Source organism: Trachypithecus francoisi, unplaced genomic scaffold (genome assembly GCF_009764315.1).
Source record: "Trachypithecus francoisi isolate TF-2019V2 unplaced genomic scaffold, Tfra_2.0 Lachesis_group1, whole genome shotgun sequence".
Taxonomy (NCBI): Eukaryota; Metazoa; Chordata; class Mammalia; order Primates; family Cercopithecidae; genus Trachypithecus; species Trachypithecus francoisi.
In genome coordinates this window covers 162,827,209-162,844,628 of record NW_022681454.1, presented here as the reverse complement: position 1 = coordinate 162,844,628, position 17,420 = coordinate 162,827,209, and the positions used below count along the sequence as shown (strand labels likewise).

Below are 17,420 nucleotides of genomic sequence, written 5' to 3'. Positions count from 1 at the left end.
AAATGCAAATACAATAATATCTACTTTAGATCAGTGACAAAATTTTAACTTGTTTCTCCACTAAATCGAGACGGAAAAACCTCAAAACTTGTGGACAAGATGTTTTTCAAAACTCCACTTCGGTTTACAGGTGTGTGCCTGGGGCAACCAAAACAAAGATTACTGCGACGATGATGGCAGCAGCCCAGGCTCAGATGAAAGAGGCGCCTTTTAGCGTGCTTTACGGTGCCAGCTCACCTGAGGTCAGACTCAATTCTCCCCACTTAGGGCAGGGGTAACAGAGCCCCCGCGGCTGGGCTGCAAGCCCATACTACCGTTTTCCTAGCCTTGGGCTTTGGGGTCAGCGGTCCTCCAGGCTTGCTCCAGTTTGGGTCCTGGGGTGACTGATGGCTGGGTGCGGGCAGGTGGACGCGGCAAAGTCCCCATCGATTCACCACGCCGCTCTCGGCCCTAAGGGGCAACACTTCGCACCGACTCTACCAAGTAAGTGTCCAGGGTGGGCAACCAGACGCAAAGTGCAGCGGGATCGGTTCCCGCCAGGACTGCTCCCGCCGCCTCCGCGGACCCAGCCCCTCCCGCGCCGCGACTCGCCCAGCCCGGGGAGGAAGAGTCCGTCCCGGGCGCCCGGCCCTGCCGGGGGAAGGAGGACGCGGCGGGACTCTGGCCCGGGGCTCCTTCCTGCTTTCCCCAGCCTCCACTCCCGCCGCCTCCCACTCCGGTGGCTCCATTTTTCAGACGCGTTCTCCTGTGGGAGACGGCGTCAGTCCTCGAGCCTTCCCCTCGTTGCCCCGTGGGGGCCCGGCTCCCCAGTTTCTCCGCTCTCGCAGCGCCCCCTCAGGCTGCCGCACCCATCCCGCCCCCGGGCTCCGGCGGGGTACGGGGCGCTGGTCACCTCAGCGCGGGAGGCCGGCGCCGGGGCGGGCGGCTCCGGGAGGTGCCGCGCCCGCTCCAGGGGAAGGCGCTGTGGCGCGGGGCCGCCCCCTTGCGCCCCGGGCGCCGGCTGCGGCCCGGCCTCCTCCTCTTCCTCCGCCCTCCTTGGCTGGGAAAGTGGGAGGCGGCGGCGGCGGCGTGGTGTGTGTGCGCGCGTGAGGGGGGCAGCAGAGAGGAGTCTCCCGGTGCCGCCGCGGCGTCAGAGACACTGCGAGCGGCGAGCGCGGCGGGGCCGCATCTGCATCAGCCGCCGCCGCTGCTGCGGGGCCGCGAACAAAGAGGAGGAGCCGAGGCGCGAGGTAGGGCGCGCGGCCGGCGCGGGGCCGGCGGGCACCCAGCGTTGGCGGACCCCTAGCTGCGGAGAAGGCGGTGGTCTCGGCGTTTCCCCATCCCCGCCCTGGGTCGGTCTCCCTCTCCCCTGGCCGTCGGGTCCCCCTGGGCCGGGAATCAGGACCTGCGGAAGCAGAGCAGCCCGCGGCCTCTGCCTTCTCCGGGCAGGAAGCTGCCAGGGCTCCGTGCCGCGGTCTCCCCGGCGCAGCCCAGCACCCCCTGCTTCCCGGATGGCGCGGTCTCTCTGGGGACTGTCGCCTTATCTCGGCTGGGCTAGAAAGCTGCTTCCCCGTGGCACTCTGTGGGGCTGAGTTTCGCAACTTAAGCCTGCGCATTTATTTTTAAGTCCTTGAAAACTTCCCGCAGTCGTGTAGGGGGATATGTGTCCCCGGCCTGACCTAAAAGGGGGGCGGAGATGAGGGAGGCTGTAGGATGAGAGCCCCAGGCAGGGACCGGCTCCTGCCGGGTGCCGCCGACACCTGGCCCCGGGGTGTGTCTGCGGCGAACGGCCGCCGCGCCTCCCTGCGGGCTCGGGAGTACCTGTGCTCGGCGCAGTGGGAGCGGGGGCGCAGCCCTGGGGCTCCCCCGCTCCGACTTTGTCAAGAACAGCTGTTAATGCTACCAGCCAATCTTTTTACCCCCTTTCTCCTGGGCATTCACATTTACATTTATTTTGGCTGTAGGGGGGAGAGCGGCGCAGTAAGTGGCTTGCTTTTTCCTGAATGGCCTCATTTTCATATGCCCACAGTTTCCAGTCCAACATTCCGTTGTCGAATTCTTTTGGTGGTAATTTTGCCAGATTTTCTGAATGGGATTAGGACAGGCCGTTCAGAAATGTGTTTCAGAGTTTATCAACCACTGCCCTGAAAGGCGCTTTTCTGTTTTAGCTGCTTTCAATCAAATCTGTGTCTTTTAGAATTGTCAACCTTCAGCTCTTTTTGGTTGGGCAAGATTAAACAGTTCTATTTTTAAAAACAGCGAAGAAACATATGTATTTAATATTGGGATCATTTACCACGAGCGATCACAGGAGGCATGGTTTCTTAAACGCTAAAGTGGTTTAAAAAAGGGAATTTAGTTGGATTTAAAAGTAAATTTCAGGTAGAGGAAACTTTCAATGGTCTCTGTCAGCTTCTCTTATGAGTTGAAGACTTTATTAAGGCAGCTGATATCACTTTCAGAGCTTAAGAAATTATGTTCCTTATTGCATTTCATAAATCCTTCTGCAGGAATGTATGTATAATACTCTGTGTCTGTTTTGTATAATAATGTATAATACTCTGTGTCTGTATGTATAATACTCTGTGTCTGTTTTGCCCAGTGAACCCCTGGATATCTTTAGGGGTTAATTGTGCGTTGTTTAGAAAGCCTATTTTGTTTTCAGTTGTTGACTTTTGGAGTTTAGGAACCCACATTCCAAAGCAAAGCTACACTATTCAGACAGGGAATAGTGTACTTTTGGGTACTTTTTGATTCTTGGCTCCTTTGTGAGCTTTTTCCCTAGATAACAACACTCATATTCTCTTTCCCCCTTTTTCCCCATGACTCTAGAGCAAAGTCTGAAATGGATGTTACATGAGTCATTTTAAGGGATGCACACTACTATGAACATTTCTGAAGCTTTTTTCTCAGTAAAGTAGATAAAGATGGATGAATCAGCCTTGTTGGATCTTTTGGAGTGTCCTGTGTGTCTAGAGCGCCTTGATGCTTCTGCGAAGGTCCTGCCTTGCCAGCATACGTTTTGCAAGCGATGTTTGCTGGGGATCGTAGGTTCTCGAAATGAACTCAGATGTCCCGAGTGCAGGACTCTCGTTGGCTCGGGTGTCGAGGAGCTTCCCAGTAACATCTTGCTGGTCAGACTTCTGGATGGCATCAAGCAGAGGCCTTGGAAACCTGGTCCTGGTGGGGCAAGTGGGACCAACTGCACAAATGCATTAAGGTCTCAGAGCAGCACTGTGGCTAATTGTAGCTCAAAAGATCTGCAGAGCTCCCAGGGTGGACAGCAGCCTCGGGTGCAAGCCTGGAGCCCCCCAGTGAGGGTAAGTAGCCTACAAAGGTAGTTTGGTGAATAAAGGTGGTGATGTCCACATTTTTTCTTTATTCTTTAGCTTGCTGTTTTCCAAGTCTCATGGCTTAGGAAACCACACATACTGGAACAGACAGATTATACCTCTGAATATTTTTTCCCCCCATCTTGGAATGAGATTGGATATAAATAATAAATTTTATTGTTTTGAAAATTATCTCTAGATAGTCTGTTATCTTTTAAGATAAATTTTGGGAAACAAGTAGCAATTAGTGAATGAAATCTAAACCAGCTTTTGTTCTGTGCCCATTTTAAAATGGAAATTTGGTATTTTATCATGTTGGTGGGGCTGAGAGTCATAATTACATGTATGTAGTACATATGTGTATATATATTGTAAATATGTGTGTGGGTAAATCATAAATAGGAAATCAAGCCTTAATTTTTATGTTGCTTAGAATCATTCTATTGGTTTTATGAATACACAGCACAGAATTTACTCGTTGGTGGAATTCTTAACAAATCATGGCTACAGGTAGCAGAGTTTCGTTGCTGTAGCAACAAAATGTCACTTAGGACTACACTAAAACATCTAGCTTTATAGTGAATGAAATGAAATGTTTCATCAAAATGATTTTTCCTGGGATTTGAGTTTCGGCTGAAATGATTTTAGATGAAGCTAATTATTTGGACAGCTACCACAACTGTCACACAATTTCTGTATTTATTAGAAATACCTATATTAATAATCTGTATATCTATATAATATAATATAAATATAGGTATTTCTAGTAAATATAAATTATGTTGCAGGTGATGGATTCGTGATAAAATGTGCTTTTCTCATATTTGCAAAAATAAAAAGTAATCAAGAGCATCAGTAATTAAAACAACTCCATTTCTGTAAGAAGAAGGAATTCTAAATTATTGGCCAAACTGGTAAAATCTGCTTTTAAAAAAAAGTTAATCTAGATGAGAGTATTTTTTTTCAAATGTCCCCAGTAAGCACTCAAAAGTGACTTCTTTCATTTAACCCAGGAACTGCCCATTGGGATGGCGTTAGATCCCATAATTCACAGATGTGGATACCAGGCAGTTTTAACAGAATAGTTTTCCTACTTCTTTCTCAGGCTCATCTTTTGTAAATGATAGGAAGTATTTACATCACTAGATGTAAAGTATAGAGACCATTTTAATCACGAGAAAACCTGATCGGAAAACAGTTTCATTAAGGCTGTCAGGTTTCTTTTGACATATTTATTTATTTAAAGATAGTGAGAACTTTGGGCTAGGGAGGTTTTCTTTCCTTATTTGGAACCCACATGTTGTGAAAGTGATCCACTTACAGTGCTTTTCTTAGATTTCCTTTATTTTATGGAATTTACTGATTTAGACTTGAATATTTTAATCCCTGAACCAGTGATCAGGTTGATAATTTCTGAGACACCTGATATAGGTCTGTTTAGCTTAATAAAGGGGTAGATTTGCATCTTTGGAAAGGTTTTGTTTCCCTGTTAATTAGACTAGGGAAGGCATGGCTTCCCAGAATACTGTATCTTAGTTATTGACACTGCCTTACCTATTGTGAGGAATGCACTGAATGTTTGATCATCGATAAAGAGGAATTTAAGGAGAGACTCAAACACTCAATGTCTTTTGAATTTTGAGTTTTCTTGCTAACATGGAAATTGACTATGTAATTCTCATTTATCTGAACTGCTGAGTTCCCAAAATTGAACTTCTTAGGTAAATTATTTGGAGATTTTGATCATGTTAGTATTATTTTTCTGGTTTATAAGCTTTTCCTAACTTACTTCATGTTTCTTCTTTAGCATGAGAAAAATTACGTACCAAGAAACTCAACTAAACTTGAGCCTTATAACTGGGACAAAATAGTTGAGGTGGATGGAACAGGAAATATGTCTGTTATTTTGCTGGGGGAGGATGGAGGACAAAAACAAACCTATTCAGTAGTCTGAGTTGATGCAATTGATGCAATACTTAGAAAAAGAACAGCCTTTTTTCTAGTTGAAAATAGTTTTTCGAGCCAGGTACTGTGGTATTCACCTCTAGTCTCTAGCTACTTGAATCTGTAGTCCTAGCTACTCCAGAGGCTGGGGTGGGAGGATCACTTGAGCCCAGGAGTTCAAGTCCAGCCTAGACAACATAGCAAGACCCCTCCCCCGTCCCCTGCCCCCCATCCTTTTTAAAAAACGGTTTCTCAATAAGTTACTACTACCTTTTGCTTTCAAATATACAGAACAGTCAGGACCATACGTATAGTTCAAACACCTGAAAGATAAATACATTTCTAGAAAAGATTCTTTTTAAGAGTGAGAATTCTGTAACATGAAGCCACATGGATATTGTAAGGCACTTCTTCGGACACTTCTCTTAGGTGAGTGCCTGTAATAAATCCCAAATGTGCATCCTCCTCCCTTAAGTGTTCTGACACAACCAAGCGGTGCAGTGAGCCTGTTTCCATATGTTGTGCAAAGCTGAAAGTGATAACGTGGAATATTGCTTCAGTTTATTAGTTATGTTCTGTGTTCCATTAGACTGTGACCATGTGGCCTCCTCATGCATTTAGCCGAAGTATATTGAATGTTATCAACAGATTTGAACATTTCCAATGTGTGACGCATATCTTGTTCCCAAAATTTTAATGTTTCCTGCCTAATTTGAAGGCGAAAAGGAAAGAGTGTGGGGTTGGAGTCACCATGGGAATCGGTCAGTTTTTTACCTCTAAGTAAAGAATTCCTGTTGGTTTTAGGCCAAAGTCAAGCAGTGGAATGAGCCATAGGGAGAGGGACACTGCTGATACCAGTGAATGGCCTAAGAAATACAGCTGCAGAAGTTAAAATGCATATATATAAATTAGATAAGGAAAGCATGGTTTTTAAGTAGTTCCCCTATCCCGTATAGAATTTAGACTTAATAGTTTCTGCCTTCTATGTGCAGTTCCAGTGATTTAAGGAATCATTAAGTAATGATATCTAAACAGACACATGCATAGATATTCTCTTCTGTGGTGGCTCACGCCTATAATCCCAGCTCTTTGGGAGGCTGAGGAGGTAGGTGAATCACTTGAGGTCAGGAGTTCCAGACCACCCTGGCCAACATGGTGAAACCCCGTCTCTACTAAAAATACAAAAAAATTAGCCGGGCTTGGTGGTGGGCGCCTGTAGTCCCAGCTTCTTGGGAGGCTTTTGCAGGAGAATGGAGTGAACCCAGGAGGCGGTGGACCTTGCAGTGAGCCGAGATCGCGCCACTGTGCTCCAGCCTGGGCAACAGAGCTAGACTCCGTCTCAAAAAAAAAAAAAAAAAAATCTCTAAAGTTCTCTTAATATCTCTTAACATTAAGTTCTCTTAATATCTGTGCATGTTTCTCTTTAGGTATCATTACTTAATGATTTCATGATGTCTGTACTTCACAGCAAATATATTCATCCAAAAAATAGATCACATCAGATCCCCTGATTTATACAAATTTATACTTTGTTTATTCGTTGTTTTATTTAATAAATACTTCTTAAGCACTTGTTAGGTACCAGGCACTACACTAGCTGCTGGATAGGTAATGGTAGACAAACCAGATATAGATTCTTAGCTTTTGAATGTGTGGTCCACCTTGTGGGAGAGACACATTAATAAAATAATAACAATGCAGGCATGTAATTAAATAAGTTCTAAGACACAAAACTAGGGGAGAGGATAGAAGAAAGACCTGCATTTAGTGTGAGGGTGAATTGTGTGTGTGATCTTCAAAAGCTTCTGGCATCTGAGCTGAGATCTTAAGGGTGAAATGATATTAATTAGGGAATGGGCGCTGGGCAGGGAAGAGGCAGAGGAGAAGAATATTTCAAAGGCACTGACCTACACAGGAAGGGGTATGCCTCCTAGGAAGAACTGACAGAAGGTAAGTGTGAACTAGGCAAGCCACAGGGATGGTGTGAGATGAGGCCTCATATTCGATAATGTGGAAGGCATCAAGAACTGCCCCAAGGGCCACGTAGGGTGAAGGGGCAGATGGGTAGGATAGATAGGAAGTGCTCTGCATTTGGGATAAGAAAGAGGGACCACTGGGACTGAGACGATTAGCAGGGCTTCAGAACAGATATGGGATTGGAGCTCGTGTCAAAGAATGGAGAGACCGGGAAAGAAAGGTAGGGAATTCTAGATATGAGGGAACATGGATGAAATTTATTTCCCCTGTAAATGCTGAGTCTGCTTTCATTTCTCCATAGCACAGTCATACCTCCTTTCTCCCTCTTTCTCTATTGCTGACTGTTAGGGGCTGAATTATTTCCCCCTACATTGCTAGGTTGAAGTTCTAACTCCTGGTTCCTCACAATGTGGCGATATTCGGGGATAGGACCTTTAAAGAGAGGGTTCAGGTAAAATGAGGTCACATGCATGGGCCCTAATCCACTAAGACTGGAGTTCTTCTGAGAAGAGGAGATGAGGATGCAGACACACAGGGAAGACCATGTGAAGACACATGGAGGAGATGCCACTTACCAACCAAGGAGAGTTGCCTTCAAAGGAAGCCAACCCCACTGACACCTTGATCTTGGACTTCCAGCCTCCAGAACTGAGGAAATACATTTTTGTTGTTTAAGCCACCCAGTCTGTGTCCTTGGATGTGGTAGCCCTAGCCGACTTGTACTCTGACTGTAGGCATACTCCTAAAGGTCAGCCCCTTGAGTGGCCTCTCAGTCCACTGCCAATCCCTTCAGTCCTGGTTTCCCCAGAAACTGGCAGTGGTCCAGCCTTCTGTGTTCTGCTGTGGAATACCCTTGAGAAGTTGTTCGGCCCCTCCCTACCCTCTCAGCTACCCACATTGCCTGGCATAATTTCGTAAAATAGGCATGTTAAAAGGAAGTTGAAGTTTATGTGACAATATACCAGATGCACAGAAAGTTCTGGAGGAAATGAAGGAAATATTGAGGGGGGAAAACTACTACTTTCTTATCTCTGACAAGTTGGATTGATCCGTAACTGGAGTCTGGAGAGGGTGCTTTCCAGGACTCAGTAGTACCTAAGGTACCTAAGTAGTACCTATCCCCTCAAGGATAGGTAATGATGGACAAACCAGATACAGATCCTTACTTGGTGCTTTCCAGGACTAAGTAGCACCCTAATAAGGCATCCTAGGCTTTATTCCAAGGAATGGCATTGGTGGAAAGAATTGAAGGAAGTAGTGGGAGAAAGTTAGGACAATTGAGTTGCTCCAGGTTTGGTGTGGAAAGCAACTGCCAGCTGTGAACTGTGCCGTGGGACATCTTTGACATCTGTCTGTGAACAAGCACCTGTACAGAGCTTCTTTCAGGTCCAGTTATGTTCAGTAATCTATACTAGGTCAAAGATGACATTAATGCGTGTTTCTGTTGAAAAAGTTTACATTTGGGGGAGGTAACACATAAGAAACAACAAATAAGGCAGCATATAGTGAAGCACCAGGGGGTGGGATAAGATAATAGAATAAGTGTCTATTTATGATGGGGTTCTTGTTTGTAGTTTGTGATCCTTGGATTAAGTGCATGGTCAAAGAATACCAAGTGTGGGTGGGACATGCTCCCCTGGTGTGTAAGGTTTGCTACAAACACTGACTGATAAAGGAACTGTTGTCTCCGCACAGATGGGGAAGAGGATGTGTATTAACTCATACCGGACCCAAGCAAGACATTTAATGTGGTGGTTTGGGTGAGGGAAATGTTTCTGTGTGTTTCAGAATGATTGAATTGAAATGGAAAAGGTGGGTTTTGTTTGTTTGTTTTGGCTAAACCATGTTTGTTGCATTCTTGACCTCTTATTTTATCCATTGTTTCATCCTTGATCCTTACTCCGGGCTTCATGTCTGCCCCGTCCCTGACCTTTACTTCATTCCTGAGCTAGCTTAATGGTAAGGCTCAGCGATGAGATCTTGAACGGGGTAGAAAGCAGGTATGGGAAAGAGAGTCTGTGGTGCATACTAATTGATAATTTTTTAAAGATATAATGATTCTTTCTTATATCACATAAAGTGTCATGTAACCATAATCATGTAAACCTCACAACAGCTTTCTGGGGTCAAGTGTTATCATTTATTTATTTTTTTGAGATGGAGTTTCACCCTGTCCCCAGGCTGGAGGGCGATGGTGAGATCTCAGCTCACTGCAACCTCTGCCTCCTGGATTCAGGCAATTCTCCCACCTCAGCCTCCGGAGTAGCTGGGATTACAGGCACCTGCCACCACACCTGGCTAATTTTTGTACTTTTAGTAGAGGTGGGGTTTTGCCATGTTGACCAGGCTGGTCTCCAACTCCTGACCTCAAGTGATCCACCCACCTTAGCCCCCCAAAGTGTTGCGATTACAGGCGTGAGGTGTGGCGCCAAGCCTATGAAAAAGAATGTAGATTTCAAAGTGTATGTAAAAGTATTCTGGTTGTAAAAAATATTCAACAATATAGAAGAATATGTTATTAAGTGTGTATATACTTGCAGATCTTTTCATATACATTTATATGTGTATGCATATAGTTTCTTGATTTTTTGCAGAACTAGAATTTCATGCTCTGGATATTCAATGATTTGCTGATTCATTTACTATATCTATGAAATTTTTTCATGTTTAAGCACATAGACCTACTCCAGTTTTTGAAAAGACTCTTTATTGATGTATAATATACATTTAGAAAAGTGTACTAATTATGTGTGCCACTCCCTGAATTTTTCATAGTATTTTTCTCGTAGTATTTTCATTCATAAAATTTTTCTTCATAGTATTTTTCTTTCTGTTTAAAAATACTCATAAGAAAAATACTCGCAGTATTTTCTTTCTGTTTTAAAAATTAAAAATAATACATGCTCATGGTAAGAAATGTAATAGTAGAAGATGATGTACAGGAGAAAATAAAGGCTTCCAATCTCTATTCCTTTGTTCCTAATCTCTAGGGGTAACCACTGTCGGAGGTTTTTTGTGTTTTCTTTCAGACACAAAATTGAATAGAAATGGAATCACATTGTATATGCAGTTCTGCAATTTGAAGTTTTTAATTTAATGATAAAACTTGGATAGCTTCTGTAGTCCCAGCTACTCAAGAGGCTGAGGCAGGAGAATGGCATGAAGCCAGGAGGCGGAGGTTGCGGTGAGCCGAGACCGTGCCACTGCACTCCAGCCTGGGCGACAGAGCAAGACTCCATCTCAAAAAAACAAAAAAACAAACTCAGATAGCTTCCATATCTACTTACATTGGTCTATAAGAAGGTATTATGTCTTCTTTTTTTTTTTTTAGACAGTCTCACTCCTGCCCAGGTTGGAGTGCAGTTGGTGTGTTTACGGCTCACTATACATTATTACTCTTATTTCATGGATGTAGGAGGGGTGGCTGAAAGACTTTAAATAACTTGTCCAATTTCTGATCCCAAATGCTTCCTTCCCTTACCTGCAGTTGACTTAGGTGGCAAACATTTTCCCTGGTGTTGCTTTTAGCAGGGGAATCTCTTCTGAGTTGCAACTGGAAGAGGTTATTCTTTCCTCACTGTCCTTGCTTCCTGTTTTGTTTTGACAAAAAGAGGACAAATAAAGCTCCTTTACAATGACAGTGAACCAAGAAAGCAGACTCTCCTTAGCTTGATGTATGGGGAAGAGTGTGGTTTGGAGGTTAGAAGTTGTGGCCTCTGATTCCGACACTGCCATCAGCTGACTGTGGGGTTTCTCTGGGCTTCGTTTCTTCAGCTCAAAGATGTGGAGCCATAGGGACCTAAGCTCTATGCAGAGTGGTTGTGGGAATGGTGTTGGTGATGGGGCTGGGTTTGGTTCATCTTTGACTCTTCAGAGCCCTTTGTAGTGTCTGGCACAGAGTACACACTCACAAGAGGTTTGTTGAATAAATGAGTGAATAAGTGAGTGAAGCGAATACCAATCTCTCTAGGGATTCTTAACTGTATATTTAATGTCATTTCTATTTGGGATGATGAGAACCAAAGTTATTGAAAAGATATGGAAAAGATTATAAAGTGGATGTAATGTTTGGATGTAGAGCTACATAAAATACAGACATGAACTCAGTTATTTTGGTTTCCTACGTGTGAAAAGTAACCTGATGCAGACCTCTTTGGCAACCCCGAACCCCCTCCTCTCCCAGTTTCCTTCATTTATTATCACTATTGCTCCAGTCCTTATTTATTTATTTATATTTCTCTTTTGGGTGACTGAAGGAGAGAAATGATTATTCTGTTATTGCTGGCTGGGCAGGGAAAAGGAAAATCTGAGGGAAAGGGAGGAAAGAGATAAAATCTAGTTTTACTTTAGCTGAAGGTCCTTGTTCTTGAGGTTCTTTTGAAAAGTTCCACCTCTGCCCTGGCTCTCTGACTTTAGCACTCCATCCCTGGCTTTTGCATCAGCTGCTATAGAACCTGTGTTGACTGTTAACTTCTCTGCCTTGCAGCACCTTGCACTGCCCTCTCCTGCAACTGTGGTCTGTACTTTCCAAGTGGCTAAAAGAGGTGCAGTGGGGAGACAGTCAACAGACAGGGGGAGCAGGAAAGCAGTCCTACTCCATTGCCTTCCTAAAACTGCTTCTCTGGGTTGTCTTCTCAAAATGCTTTGTTTTGCCCCATAATTAGTCTCTGGTCTCAGAAAAGGAAAAGAATAAAATCAGAGGCTCAAAAAGGCGTGTGGGTAGGTGCAGTATGTCAGTTCAAGCCCCTGCCTTTTTCTGTTGCCTGTGGTCTTTTCTCAGCATTCCACGAGCCCCCAGCTCTCCTTTGCACACCTCCATTCCTTAACTCACTCTGTTGGGAAGAATGCCTGCTTTTTTCCTCTCTGGTCAGACGCTCACTCCATTTATTAATCTGTCCCCTCTCTAGTGGATTGCTTAATGTGGTTTAAGCAAACCCAAGACAATATGTAAAAAGACTTTAAATTTTAAGGTCAAAAGGCAAATGACTTTGTAATTCATGCTGTGGCAGGATGCTTCCTAAGGATCCACAATACTGTAGCAACCTAGCACAAATATTATAGTGAGATGTACTTGTGATAGAAATATTACACATAGCGACATAGTATGGATAGTGAGGAACTCAGATAGCTGGCAAGACTCATTTACATAGCAACATAGTATAGGGAGGTGTACATATGATAGAAATATTATGCTTGGAGGCTGCCTTGCTGGTAAGGCTCCCTCATTTAGAAACTTCAACTCCCTCATCCTCCCAAAGCTTTTATTATGAAGAGTACGTGTATCTTCTGCTCTTTAAAAATTTTTAATTTTTAGTTTCTTCTGAAGGTAGTAACCTTGAAAAGAAAAATTCAGAGCCCCAGGCACCCTTTTTTGTGGCTCTGCAATCCTTTTGTCACGTATATGTCTGCCAATGCCTAGTCAAGAGGATGGTAGCAGTTGCTTCATGAATGGTGACATATGGGTGGCTGTAAACACAGCCATTTTAAAGATAGATGTGTGAGTGGGCTCTTTCGGGGTAGCTGGGAAGGGAATGGAGGTGCCATTTCAGATGGCTGACAGAGCAGTTAAATAGTAGATTATTTGCGTTGTGAAACATGAAAAAAGTGAGCAGTAGGAGGATGTGCAAATGAATTTTTAAGTTACATAGTGCAGAAAGGCAAGGACTGTCAATGTTGAACATTTTTCTGTTAGCCTAAGGAAATAAATTCCTTAAGGATTAAGGAAATTATTATTATCATTATGATTATTATTATTTTTGCCAGAAAAAATCCTTTTGAAACACTGTAGTTTCACTGCTTATCAATTCAGGAATGAATGAACAGGAGTGAATTTTCATTATTTTAATATGTAATGAGTGGTCCTAGGCAATGAACATTTATACAGAAAGGAAGCTAAAGTTAGCTATAGGATGCTTCATATCTAGTTTTAATTTATGTGACGTACCCTCAAAATAATACAGTAACAATGTAAGTAAGAGCATCAGTGTGGGATACAAATATCCCTAGCATTTGTATAAGGTTCCTGGAAACGTGAGCAGTAATGTTGAAAAGTTGAACATTAGATATGTTATAAGGAGATTCAATTCTTGTAGAATTAAAAAATATTCTTACATTCCTAATTATATAACTGCTTAGTTTTTAAATATCCTTAAAAAACTTTAAAAGTTTTTAAAAACATTAAACACATAGAACATTATATAATAAAACTAAATTTCAAACCTTAAGTTTTCATTTGCCCACCTTATCCAAAGTGACATTTAGTTTAGTAATCTCTATTATTTCAATGTTTTTCAAAATCTTTGAACAGTTTTTTCCCCATTATTAAACTTGTGTTTTATGCATAGTGATGAATTATTTTTCAGCATTTCGTATGCTTTTTTTCTGCCACAGTTGCAGTCTATGAGGCTAAATATTTTTGCCATTTTTGGTAGCTCTTATTATTTTCATTCTTGGCTTAACTGTACTAGTAGTAGCACGTTTATTTTTCTTTTTTCTACTCATTTTTGTAAAACAAGTCTGAAATATTAAGAAGACACTGAAAGTGTTAACACTGTTGTACAAAGCCTGTGATGTTGCTGAAGCTGAAGTGTTGGTTAAAGGCCCCAAAGGGTGACAGCTTGAAATGTTTACATAGCAGCTGTTCCAAGAAAGTTCAAATCTGGCAGCAGAAAAGTATTGGGTCTCCATGTATGAAGCATGAAAATATATGATGTATGGAAGCTGAGAATCGCCTATATGGTGGAAAGAATGAGGAGACCTGCTTTCTAGTCTTGGCTATGTGATTTTAGGCCAGTGTTTTCTCTTCTATAGGACATAGTTTTCTCTTTTATAAAATGAGGCTTTTCTGATATCTGAGTTCTTTTGTAGGCCTGAAATTTAAAAAATAATTACCCTAGCAAAAGTCAACTTTGATATTGAACATTTAGAACAAACTCAGATTGGCACCTGGATTTGATCTTGGTGCATTGAGGTGACATGTGGCTCTCACATTTGTCCATTGACACCAGTAATCTGCCTTTAATGTTCGCTTAGAAGCCCACACCGTGCCTGCCACAGGAGTCTTCAGATGAACTGTTAGATTTAGAAGTGAGGTAGAGCAGAAAAGCAAGGACGGTTTAGGAAGCCCGACTTTGGATCAACCTCTAAATAGGGCTGGTTTGCTTGATAGATCTCATCTGCATAAAATTATCAACCTCCGTTCTGCCGGAATATTATCTTCATATAAAGTTGTTACACTGCTTGAAATTCTAATAATTAGAGATTGTCTGCATATTAAAATGTCCTGCACTTTAGAAGCATGTTTAGAATTGCCTAACCATGTTTCTTTTCTCAGTTTTTGCTGACGTGAGAATCCCTGCTTTGATGGACAGGACATTTATTATGCATTGAAAGAGTGGGAAGGCAGGTACCTGAGCTTCTTTGAGGTCAGGCAAGCCTGGATGGGGGAAGCTGTAGTGAGGGGTTTAGGCAGAGTGACCATGTAGTTTATCCTTTACCCTGGGACGTTTTTGAGAGTGAAAAGGATGTTGTTGATAATTTTGCAGAGTCAACAGGAGTAAGTCGGGATTGTTTGGGGCAAACAGGGCCATAAAGTTACCCTAGCTGAGGGCAGTATGAATGAGCACAGCATATAGAAAACAGGATTCATTAAGCACAGGAGAGATGCCAGAGAATACAGAACTTTTCAAAAGTGTTCAGGAGAAAGGCAGAGGAATTAATTTCTTCCTCAGAATGTTCCTTTTTGTGTGCTCTGTGATTCCTGCTGGACAGAAAGTGTCTGATAATAGGAAAAGCAGGAGATTTATTATCAGGCAGAACTTCCTCTGTTCGTTGTTATCTGTGTGGCTCTTGGGCAAGTTACTTCCTTACCTAATTTCTTCATTTGTAGAATGATGAAGAGCTGCTCTCCAAGTTTGTGAGGATTACATGAGATAAGGAATCTCAAATGCCCAAGACCAAGTACATGCTCAGTAAACATGAGTATCTTCAGTTTTCTCTCTTTCTAGAAATTAGAACTTTTAATACCATATCACAGTTATATTGTAAAATAAACTCTGGGGCAAGTGGATTGGCTCACATCTGTAATCCCAGTGCTTTGGGAGGCCAAGGTGGGAGGATCAGTTGTGGCCAGGATGAGACCAGCCTGAGTAACATAGTGGGACCCCCACCCCCCTCCAAAAATTTTTTTTTGTTTTAAATTAGCTGGGCATGGTGGCACGTACCTGTAGTCCCAGCTCCTCGGGAGGCTGAGGCTGGAGGATCGCTTGAGCCCCAGAGTTTGAGGCTGCAGAGAGCTGTGATCTTGCCACTGCACTCCAGCCTGGGTGACAGAATGAGACCTTGTCTCTAAAACAAAGAAACAAACAAAACAGGCTATTGGTGTGTATGTAGTCTGGTAATTTAATTAATCCACACTTATATGTTAATACCATAGAACATTTTGTTCTGTTTCAAACAGCTGGCTTAAACTTCAGATACCCAAGCTGTTCGTAAATTAGTGACTACAGAAGATAGTTCTGGTTTTACAACTATAGTGTGAGACTGGTTGAGTCAGTCAGCTTCTCTGGGCCTCATCTGTAAAAGGAAATGGTGAGCAACATTATCTATAGTATCTCTTCCTATTCTCTTATCCTGTGATAAGATATCCAGCCAGCAGAATTCATTATAGCCTGGTAGACGTGTGTGACCGTTTTCATTATCCCTCCCCCCCGCCCCCCGCCTACCTTCCTCCCTCCCTTCTTCCCCTTCTTCTTACCTTCCTCCCTTTCTCTCTCCCTCCCTGCCTCCCTCCCTTCCTTCTTTCCTTCTCTATCTCCCTCCCTGTGATTGAGGAAAATAATAGCTCAAGTAATTGAAAAAAAAAAATTCAATTTAGTTATTTATTTAGCATAATACTGAAGACTTAGACCCCTAAGACTTTCTGTAAGGAAACGAGATGTGCTTTGTAGCACAGTCCTAATTTTTAAAAATTAAGGAGACCAGGCATGGTAGCTCACGCCTATAGTCTCAGAACTTTGGGTGGCTGAGGCGGGAGGATTGCTTGAGCTCAGAAATTTGAGACCAGCCTGGGCAACATAGCGAAACCCCATCTCTACCAAAAACAAAAAATTAGCTGGGCATGGTGGCTTGCGCCTGCTGTCTCAGCAACTTGAGAAGCTGAGGAGGGAGGAACGCTTGAATCCGGTCGGTCGAGGCTGCAGTGAGCCATGATCATGCCACTGTACCTCTCGCCTGGGCAACAGAACGAGACTCTTGACTCAAAAAGAAAAAAAAAAAAAGTAATGTTAGGAAAGATTATTATGCCCATTATTAAAACATGGATGTTTTAATGCACTGTTGGATGGATGGATGGACGGGTGGATCAGTTGATCTCTCTGGACTCTGTGTGTGTGTGTATGCATGCATATGCACATGTGTGTTGTGTTTTATTCCTTTGTGGCTGATTTTTGCTTACCCTTCCCAACCTTGCCCACCCTTCCCCTCACTTCCATACCATTAAGATTATGTGGCTTCAGTAGTTATTACTGGTCCATTTTTCCACGTTTTGGTTATTTTTTAATAGCTCATATCTAGAGCAGCTGATTTCCCTTTTTAAAAAGTGTGACATATATAAACAGATATAAACAAATGCATTTATATAATTTTCTGATGCGTTTTGCAAATGCTGCAACAGTGAAGAGCCTTGCAGTGCTTCAAATTTCCATGTTTATATATTTTTTAATGAAGTTTCTATTTATAGTTAAAATATTCACTTACTGATTTTGTAGGGTAAGAAAGGACACTGGGTGAACATTTTATGAAAATAGTCATCTACTGTGTTTTTAGAAAGTCTCTGCAAAAGGACATTTCAAAAGCTTGTTGACACAAACTTATTCCAGTGCCTTACCATCTTCCTAGCCAGGAGGTTCTTTTTTTCTGTTTCATATAAATTCCTGTCCTTGCAATGTGCTCTCATTCCTCTCATCCCATCCTTAATGGAAAAGAAGTGCTCCCCTGTACCTCTTCTTCCTGACCTTGCAGGCTGTGGTGCAGTCCTGACCTCCTCTCTTTTTATCAGGACTGAATAACTGAATTTCCTTTACATGTCCTCATAGGACCCATTTCCTAACATTTTAATCATTTTAGTCACTCTCCTTTGGATGCTGTCCAATCCCTGCTTGCTGTGCTTGGGTTCAAGTCCAGAAGAGC

General features: G+C 42.9%; 1 protein-coding gene and 1 long non-coding RNA gene across 4 annotated transcripts in view; one reads left to right on the top strand and one right to left on the bottom strand.

Annotated features, from left to right (window-relative positions):
* LOC117086114 overlaps positions 1-15,498 on the bottom strand; it is a 29,528-nt gene extending 14,030 nt beyond the window's left edge. Inside the window, exons 1-2 of the long non-coding RNA XR_004438206.1 lie at positions 15,455-15,498; positions 10,714-10,822 (exon numbers count right to left, since the gene is read on the bottom strand). This is a non-coding gene — a long non-coding RNA (uncharacterized LOC117086114). The remainder of the gene's footprint in view (positions 1-10,713; positions 10,823-15,454) is intronic.
* Positions 885-17,420, top strand: part of SH3RF1 (SH3 domain containing ring finger 1) — a 187,550-nt gene continuing 171,014 nt past the window's right edge. For all 3 annotated transcript variants that reach the window (XR_004438204.1, XM_033215655.1, XM_033215656.1), the window contains exons 1-2: positions 885-1,229; positions 2,812-3,299. Coding sequence is in view for 2 of the 3 variants with exons in the window: in XM_033215655.1 (XP_033071546.1) it covers positions 2,907-3,299 (393 nt within the window). In the remaining variant the exon portion in view is untranslated. The remainder of the gene's footprint in view (positions 1,230-2,811; positions 3,300-17,420) is intronic.